Source organism: Salvelinus sp. IW2-2015, linkage group LG15 (genome assembly GCF_002910315.2).
Source record: "Salvelinus sp. IW2-2015 linkage group LG15, ASM291031v2, whole genome shotgun sequence".
Lineage (NCBI taxonomy): Eukaryota > Metazoa > Chordata > Actinopteri > Salmoniformes > Salmonidae > Salvelinus > Salvelinus sp. IW2-2015.
Genome location: NC_036855.1, coordinates 61,448,288 through 61,458,347, shown reverse-complemented (window position 1 = coordinate 61,458,347; position 10,060 = coordinate 61,448,288). Strand labels below are relative to the sequence as shown.

General features: G+C 45.4%; 1 protein-coding gene across 1 annotated transcript; it reads right to left on the bottom strand.

Moving 5' to 3' along the window:
• Nucleotides 1–7,049: 7,049 nt before the first annotated feature.
• Nucleotides 7,050–8,618, bottom strand: LOC111974452 (uncharacterized). The gene has a single exon (XM_024002162.1). The coding sequence runs from the start codon at nt 8,616–8,618 to the stop codon at nt 7,050–7,052; it is 1,569 nt and encodes a 522-aa protein (XP_023857930.1).
• Nucleotides 8,619–10,060: the final 1,442 nt, after the last annotated feature.

The following is a 10,060-nucleotide window of genomic DNA, read 5'->3' as shown; positions in this document are numbered from 1 at the left end:
GCTAAGGGGCACGTTGTTAGGGGCCAGGACACCCGGCAGCACTTCAGACTGTGCAGGCCACTATCTCCTCACTTGTCTGAGTGGACTTGTGGATTGGAGTGCAGAAAACCACATCCTTCCCACAACTATTCCCTGTCTGTTGTATATGTGTACAGCATTAAAGTTCCCTTGTGTGTAACTCTGAGGCTGCCTCATTCAGCAGTGGAGGTGCTACCAGGTTACAGATCAGCCCAAACGGAGAGTCGCTCTCTTTCAGGCTACAGTACCACTTTAGTCTTTGATGGAAATTCATTCCTCGCTCTGATTAGTAGCATAGATTCCAAAGTATGTGTGTGGTTATTATGGGGCATTTGGGGAACACTGCAGTTGTGTGTAACAACAACTACAGAGGGTAGTGTGTACGGCCTAGTACATCACTGGGGCCAAACTTCCTGCCATCCAGGACCTCTGTACCAGGCGGTGTCAGAGGAAGCCCCTAACAATTGTCAAAGACTCCAGCCAACCTAGTCATYGACTGTTCTCTCTGTTACCGCACAGCAAGCGGTACCGGAGCCTCAAGTCTAGGTCCAAGAGGCTTCTAAACAGCTTCTACCCCCAAGCCATAAGACTCCTGAACATCTAGTCAAATGGCTACCCAGACTATTTGCATCGCTATTGTTATTTTACTGCTGTTCTTTAACTATTTGTTACTTTTATTTCTTATGTTTTTCAATATTTTCTTAAAACTTTATTGTTGGTTAAGGGCTTGTAAGTAAGCATTTCACTGCATGGTCTACACTGGTTGTATTCGGTGCATGTGACAAATACAATTTGATTTGATTTGATTTGAAGATCGGTTTACCAGTCCGTCACATGGYGCTGCACTGCTCCCTAGTGTCAATAACAAGGCACTTTACCAGCCTGAGGGGAGGCATGGGTTTATGTGGAGGCATCATCTTAATGGAACAGCACGATACTGCTCACCAAACATGCCTCCCCTATAGATCCTCCCCCCCACTTTGTTTAATTGATGTCAAATTATTAATTACAGGGTGTGTCAGATTGGTCAATAATGGTGTTATACCACAAGGTGGCAGCACCAGCTAACATTGATTCACTATTATGGTAAAAGGTGAACTGAGCTGCCACTACTTCTCCACAGCTCCTGTTTCCCTTGCTGTCAATTCAATATCACTTTTAAAAGGACTCACATCTCACAATCATCTCATCAAATGAATCAATAAAGTACTCGTAACACAAAATTCTCTCCTGTTATTGATCCTAAATGTTGATATCAGGTTAATCAATGGTTTCAGAGAGGTTGATGTTGTTTCCTGTGACTGCAGCATTAGAGACTCAGGTTGTTTCCATCTATTAGCTGTTGTTCATCAGCAAATAGAGCTTGCAGTATGTTTCATCTTCTAGTTTGTTATTCTTCCTCATCCCTCTCGTACTACCTCCATCACTTATTAGACAGTCAAGCTCACAAACAGGTGGTTGTTCATATCTTTCTACCTTTACTGTGTGGGAGAGAGCATGTCTGTGTGATTACTGTGGCTCAGTGACAGAAATAACACAAGCTTTCCCAATTACAGCTCCAGAGTTAGGCCACCTGTTTCTTCCTGAACATCATGCTCAGGGTAACTGTACCTGCAGGTATGGTGGCTTTAAATAACTTAACCCATTTGTTCCCACATTTTTCACAGACATGACACTATGCAAATATTTTGCAATTAGTAAGCCTAACATGTAAGCCATATTGACTTTTTTATACATATTAAAAAGTATATACACTACCATTCAAAAGTTTGGGGTTACTTAGAAATGTCCTTGTTTTTTAAAGAAAAGCCAATTTTTCGTCCGTAAAAATAACATAAAATTGATCAGAAATACAGTGTAGACATTGTTAATGTTGTAAATGACTAATGTAGCTGGAAACGGCAGATTTTTTATGGAATATCTACATAGGCGTACAGAAGCCCATTATCAGCAACCATCACTCCTGTGTTCCAATGGCACGTTGTGTTAGCTAATCCAAGTTTATAATTTTAAAAGGCTAATTGATCATTAGAAAACCCTTTTGCAATTATGTTAGCACAGCTGAAAACTGTTGTGCTGATTAAAAACACCAGTCTCAATGTCAACAGTGAAGAGGTGACTCCGGGATGCTGGCCTTCTAGGTGGAGTTCCTCTGTCCAGTGTCTGTGTTCTTTTGCCCATCTTAATCTTTTCTTTTTATTGGCCAGTCTGAGATATGGCTTTTTCTTTGCAACTCTGCCTAGAAGGCCAGCATTCCGGAGTCGCCTCTTCAATGTTGACGTTGAGACTGATGTTTTGCGGGTACTATTTAATGAAGCTGCCAGTTTAGGACTTGTGAGGCGTCTGGTTCTCAAACTAGACACTCTAATGTACTTGTCCTCTTGCTCAGTTGTGCCCCGGGGCCTCCCACTCCTCTTTATATTCTGGTTAGAGCCAGTTTGCTCTGTTCTATGAAGGGAGTAGTACACAGCGTTGTATGAGATCTTCAGTTTCTTGGCAATTTCTCGCATGGAATAGCCTTCATTTCTCAGAACAAGAATAGACTGACGAGTTTCAGAAGAAAGGTCTTTGTTTCTGGCCATTTTGAGCCTGTAATCGAACCCACAAATGCTGAAGTTCCAGATACTCAACTAGTCTAAAGAAGGCCAGTTTTGTTGCTTCTTTAATCAGTACAACAGTTTTCAGCTGTGCTAACATAATTACAAAATGTTTTTCTAATGATCAATTAGCCTTTTAAAATGATAAACTTGGATTAGTTAACACAACGTGCCATTGGAACACAGGAGTGATGGTTGCTGATAATGGGCCTCTGTACGTCTATGTAGATATTCCATAAAAAAATCTGACGTTTCCAGTTACAATAGTCATTTACAACATTAACAATGTCTACCCTGTATTTCTGATKAATTTTATGTTATTTTAATGGACAAAAAAATWGCTTTTCTTTCAAAAACAAGTGACCCCAAACTTTTGAACGGTAGTGTATGTATATATATATAAAAAAWYTTATGTTTCATTCTCGATCACAATCTTGACCAATGGGAACATACAGTGCTCTGCCTATAATAAGATGAACAGACATTTACCCATATTCCTCATCCCCAATATCTATATTCCTCAGCCCACTTACCCACACACCTAAACCTAATTATCCACACACCCCAGCCCATGTCCTAACCTTAACACCCACATGTCAATACCCTAATTGTGATACAATCAAGTACAGATACACCCATTTCCTAGCCCTAAATGCCCTATTTGTTACTCAAAGACCCAGTTCCTTTGCCAATACACATACTCCCTGTTACCCACTTTCCTTTGGCCTGTATTACCCAAGTCTCCAACAGTAACCTACTAGCCTTGTGTATCCCTACACCCCATTACTTATATAAACCAGGTCAATCCATGGGCATACTCATATAAACCAGGCAAATCCATGGGCATACTCATATAAACCAGGTCAATCCATGGGCATATAACTCCATATAACCAGGTAAATCCATGGGCATACTCATATAAACCAGGTAAATCCATGGGCATACTCATATAGAACAGGTAAATCCATGGGCATACTCCATTAAACCAGGCTAAATCCATGGGCATACTCATATAAACCAGGTAATCCATGGGCATACTCATATAAACCAGGCAAATCCATGGGCATACTCATATAAACAGGTCATCCATGGGCATACTCATATAAACCAGGTAATCCATGGGCATACTCATATAAACCAGGCAAATCATGGGCATACTCATATAAAACCAGGTAAATCCATGGGCATACTCATATAACCAGGTAAATCCATGGGCAACTCATATAGAGAACAGGTAAATCATGGGCATACTCATTAAAACCAGGTCAACTCCATGGGCATATCATATAAACCAGGTCAATCCGGGCATACTCATATAAACCAGTAATCCATGGGCATACTCATATAGAACAGGTAATCCATGGGCCAACTCATTTAAACACAGGTCAATCCATGGGCATACTCATATAAACCAGGCAAATCCATGGGCATACTCATATAGAACAGGTAAATCCATGGGCATACTCATTTAAACCAGGTCAATCCATGGGCATACTCATATAAACCAGGTCAATCCATGGGCAATACTCATATAAACCAGGTCAATCCATGGGCATACTCATATAAACCAGGTCAATTCCATGGGCATACTCATATAGAACAGGTAAATCCATGGGCATACTCCATATAAACCAGGTAAAATCCATGGGCATACTCATATAGAACAGGTAATCCATGGGCATACTCATTTAAACCAGGTCAATCCATGGGCATACTCAATAATAAACAGGTCAATTCCTGGGCATACTCATATAAACCAGGTCAATCCATGGCATCACTCATATAAACAAGTCAATCATGGGCATACTCATATAGAACAGGTAAATCCATGGGCATACTCATTTAAACAGGTAAATCCATGTGCATACTCACATAAAACAGGTCTACCCCAGTGACCAAGCCTCAACATTCATATTAACCTGGTCTGCACTCATACTTCAGCCCTAATATTCTTGCAGACCAGGTGTACACCTGCATGTCTAACCCAGTACTGATTTAAAAAATAAATAAACAGGTCTACTGCTTCATGTTATCCCCAATTGTCATAATAATAAGTGTACTTCTGCATTTCAGCCCCAATACTCATACAAACCAGGTCTACACCTGTACTTCAGCTCCAATTTACATACCTACAAAGTCTGCACCTGTGCTTGAACCCAATTAGTCAACTAAGCCAGGTCTAAATATGCCGAAGCCTGAATACTCATAAACTGCAAACCCGGTCTACACCTTTGACTTAGTTCCAATACTAATATAAACCGTATCTACATACGAACCAGGTTTACACCTGTGGCTATGTCCCAATACTCTGATAAAGCAGGTTTACCCTTGTAACTATTCAGCAGGTTTTCCAATGCATCACAAAACAGGGCACCTATTGGTAGATTTAAAAAAATGTAAGACATTGAATATCCCGTTGTGCATGGTTATTAATTACATTTTGGAATGTGTATCAATACACCCAATCATGAGAAAGATACTGGCGTCCTTCCTAACTCAGTCGCCAGACAGGAAGGAAATCACTCAGGAATTTCACCTTGAGGCCAATGGTGACTTTAAAACGGTTACAGAGTTTAATGGCTGTGGTAAGATAAAAAACTGAAAATGGATCAACAACATTGTAGTTACTCCACAATACTAACCTTAATGACAGAGTGAAAAGAAGGAAGCCTGTACAGAATGAACATATTCCAAAACATGCATCCTGTTTGCAACACGGCACTAAAGTAACACTGCAAAAACTGTGGCAAAGCAATTAACTATTTGTCCTGACTACAGAGTGGGGTAAATCAAATACAACACATTACGTAGTACCACTCTTCATATTTTCAATCATTGTGTTCGCTCAAATCAAATCAAATGTTATTGGTCACATACACATGGTTAGCAGATGTTAATGCGAGTGTAGRGAAATACTTGTGCTTCTAGTTCCGACAGTGCAGTAATATCTAACAAGTAATCTAACAATTTCCCAACAACTACCTAATACACACAAATCTAAAGGGGTGAATGAGAAAATGTACATATAAATATATGAATGAGCGATGGCCGGGCGGCATAGGCAAGYTGCAYMAGATGGWATAYAYTACAGTATATACATATGATATGAGTAATGTAAGATATGTAAACATTATTAAAGTGGCATTATTTAAAGTGGAATTGTTTAAAGTGACTAGTGATCCATTTATTAAAGTGGTGAGTCATTGGGTCTCAATCTAGGCATTGCTGTTTAGCAGTCTGATGGCCTTGAGATAGAAGCTGTTTTTCAGTCTTTCGGTCCCAGATTTGATGCACCTGTACTGACCTCACCTTCTGGATGGTAGCGGTGTGAACAGGCCGTGGCTCGGGTGGTTGTTGCCCTTGATGATCTTTTTGGCCTTCCTGTGACATCGGGTGCTGTAGGTGTCATGGAGGGCAGGTAGTTTGCCCCCGGTGATGCGTTGTGCAGACCGCACCACCCTCTGTAGAGCCTTGCGGTTGAGGGTGGTGCAGTTGCCGTACCAGCCTGTGATACAGTCCGACAGAATGCTCTCGATTGTGCATCTGTAAAAGTTTGTCAGGGTTTTGGGTGACAAGCCAAATGTCTTCAGCCTCCTGGGGTTGAAGAGGCACTGTTGCACCTTCTTCACCACCCTCTGGGTGGGTTGACCATTTCAGTTTGTCTGTGATGTGTACGCCGAGGAACTTAAAACTGCATTATGTTATGGGTATGCTTGTACTCGTTAAGGACTTGGGAGTATTTCAGGATAAAAAAAGAACAGCACAGGCAAAATCCTAGAGGAAAACCTGGTCCAGTCTGCTTTCCACCAGACACTGGGAGATGAATTCAACTTTCAACCAGAGGAGGCTGGTGGGAGTAACTTTAGGAGAACAGGCTCATTTGTAATGGCTGGAATGGAATGATGGAACGGCGTCAAACATGTGGTATCCATATGTTTGATGTGTTTGATACTGTTCCATTAACTCCATTCCAGGCATTACAATGAGCCCATCCTCCTATAGCTCCTCCTACCAGCCCACTGCTTTCAACAGGACAATATCCTAAAACACAAGGCCAAATCTACACTGGAGTTGTGTGTGTGTGTCTGCATTGTACTGGACCATTAGGATGCTGTTGTTGATATGTTGTTTGGACTGTGAATGCTAATTGGAACACTTATAATCCAGTCAATGATAAGAACTTAAACTCTGCATTCTCAGTGGCCTGCGGCTAACTCCCCCCTGCTCCCCTTCCCTGTACGCATGCTCCCACGGACGGACACACACACACAGACATAGACACACACACCATCCACAAACAGCCAGCTCTGCTGTGGTCTGGTCGGATGCGTCCCTGGAGCAGAGCAGAGATGAAGACACACTGAGCATGTGATGAGGCAGTGAATGGCTGCGAGCGGCGGGAGCTCTGAGGGCTAGGGGGAGAGGTATGGGGGCTCAAGAGGAGCACTGGAGCAGTATGGGGGCTGAAAGGAGCTTTATAGGGGGCTGTGGGGACTGTGAGGAGTGGGTGTGTGGGCTGTGGGGGACTGTGAGGAGCGGTGTGGTGGGCTGTGGGGGGACTGTAAGGAGCGGTTGTGGTGGGCTGTTGGGGGACTGTAAGGAGCGGTGTGTGGTGGGCTGTGAGGAGTGGTGTGTGGGCTGTGCTGGGGGACTGTGAGGAGCGGAATGTGGTGGCTGTGAGGCAGTGGTGTGGTGGGCTGTGGGGGGACTGTGAGGACGGTTGTGGTGGGCTGTGAGGAGTGTGTGGTGGGGCTGTGGGGGGACTGTGAGGAGCGGTGTGGTGGGCTGTGGGACGTTGTGAGGAGCGGAGTTGTTGGTGGGCTGTGGGGGACTGTGAGGAGCGGTTGTGGTGGGCTGTGGGACGTTGTTGAGGAGCGGTGTGGTGGGCTGTGGGGGACTGTGAGGAGCGGTGTGGTGGGCTGTGGGGACTGTGAGGAGCGGCTGTTGGTGGGCGTGGGACGACTGTTGAGGAGCGGTGTGGTGGGCTGTGGGGGGACTGTGAGGAGCGGTGTGGTGGGGCTGTGGGGGGACTGTGAGGAGGCGGTGTGGTGGGCTGTGGGGGACTGTAAGGAGCGGTGTGGGTGGCTGTGGGGGGACTGTGAAGGCGCGGTGTGGTGGGCTGTGAGGAGTGGTGTGGTGGGCTGTGGGGGGACTGTGAGGAGCGGTGTGGTGGGCTGTGGGGTGGTGTGTGGGCTGTGGGGGCTGTGGACGTGTGGGTGGCTGTGGGAGTGGGTGTAGGTGGACTGTGGGAGCGGGCTGTTGGTGGGCGTGGTGGGCTGTGGGACGTTGTGAGGAGCGGTGTGCGTGGGCTGTGGGGGACTGTGAGGAGCGGTTGTGTGGCTTTGGGACTGTGAGGAGCGGGTGTGGTGGGCTGTGGGGGACTGTGAGGAGCGGTGTGTGGTGGGTGTGGTGGGGACTGTGAGGAGCGGTGTGGTGGGCTGTGGGAGGACTGTGAGGAGCGGTTGTGGTGGGCTGTGGGGGACTGTGAGGAGCGGTGTGGTGGGCTGTGGGGGGGACTGTGGGAGCGGTTGTGGGGGACTGTGAGGAGCGGGTGTGGGTGGGCTTGTGGGGACTGTGAGGAGCGGTGTGGTGGGCTGTGGGGGGACTGTGAGGACCGGTATGTGGTGGGCTTGTGGGGGACTGTGAGGAGCGGTGCTTGTGGTGGGGCTGTGGGGGGACTGTGAGGACCGGTGATTGGTGGCTGTGTGGGGACTGTGAGGAGCGGTCCTGGTGGTGGGCTGTGGGGGACTGTGAGAGCGGTGTTGGTGGGCTGTGAGGAGCGGTGTGGTGGGCTGTGGGGAGACTGTGAGGAAGCGGTGTTGGTGGGCTGTTGGGGGACTGTGAGGACCGGTGTGGTGGGCTGTGGGGGGACTGTGAGGAGCGGTGTGGTGGGCTGTGGGGGGACTGTGAGGAGCGGTGTGGTGGGCTGTGGGGGGACTGTGAGGAGCAGTGTGGGGTGCTGTCAGAACCTGTGGGAGGCCTTCCACTCCTCACCCAATACATTCACAGCCTGCATCACCAGGCGACAGCACTCAATTTGATATCAGCTGTCAGCAGTCCATGCATCTTAGTGTTGTAACAGGCCTCTCCTCAGGTGGCGATCACGCTTTCAAAGACAACATCTGTACTGAGATATATAGCTGCTATGAAATAATGAAATACATGTGGTGAGATCAATAGTTGGGGGCAAACTCCTCCTAAGCCTTCATGTTCTAGTCTTGACAATAGGGTGTGAGAGGGTTCAAGGGGACGGTTCTATTGCTGTTTATTTTCCCTCCGCCAATTAGTCCTTATACTTTAAGTATTTAGCTATTTCCCCCGATGTTCTGCTTTCTCTAACTATGTTTTTCATGCTTCTTTTTTWAAATGTCATTTTAAAAATCAGTGTCTATGTGACAACGACATCAGAGGAAAGGGAACAGAATCATTGATGATGAATATGTCAGAGCCAAACGCACAAGGAGGGTGTTATCTCCTAGTTTGTAAATAAATGCACTGTATGCACTCCCTGCTGATGTCAAATTATTTCTCTGTGAAGAGAGGACAACATAATCAAAACCGGAAGTATGGTGTGTCAATATAGAAGATTTAAATATGATACGCTCTAGAGGAAAAAACACCAATAACTACAGGGGTCCATGTAGTCGATACACAGTTGGTAGAATAAGTGATTCAATCTTTTATTTCAATTTTGTCATACATTTATCTATAAACATAGATTGTGAACAAGAATGCATTCTCATTTCCAACAACAGCCAACTGGAGACTTGCAAGAGAGTGTTAAGTTGAATGGGCAAATTAGAAGCTGGGATGATTAGGTTGGTATGATAATACTGTATGAAGGGCCAGATTAGGAAACTAGGAAACCGGATCGATAACCCCTCTCATGACAAGTGCCATAGGATCTTTAGTGACCACACAGAGTCAGAAGCTAAGTATGTAACACAATCACTAAAAACCAGAATTTTCTTGGAGGTATCCGATCCAAGTAGTTATCCTAGGCCCTGCAAATTTGTAACAAATTGAAAATAACAAGTTAAGAGTTGCTGGTCACATACAAGGGTTAAATATAGAAGGACTGGAGGTGTTCGTCATTAACGACAACCTTATTCCTCTCAATGGGTGCTCCCCCATCACACTGTAGGACCCAGGGGAAGTGAAAATTACATACCTCCTTCTCTACGGGACAGAAGGGACCCTGCCCTCTGGTAAGAAACACTCAATAAAATGCCATCTCTCATTAAACCACCCTTTCTTCCTGTTGGAAGTGACTGGTGAGATAGGGATTTCTGATTAGTGTGGTTCACATAGAGAAACACTGCCCTTATGTCTGGAAGTGTTGTTATCTTAAGACAAGGGTCATGCTACAGTCAGAGATGTGTATTGTCATGGCTTTGGGTCATGGCAAGTCAACCAATCCAGTCTTAGGTGGATGTAGGTCATGT

Excerpts from the sequence above, each read along its gene's own strand:
- LOC111974452 (XM_024002162.1), bottom strand. The coding sequence starts at position 8,618 with ATGTATTGGGTGAGGAGTGGAAGGCCTCCCACAGGTTCTGACAGCACC.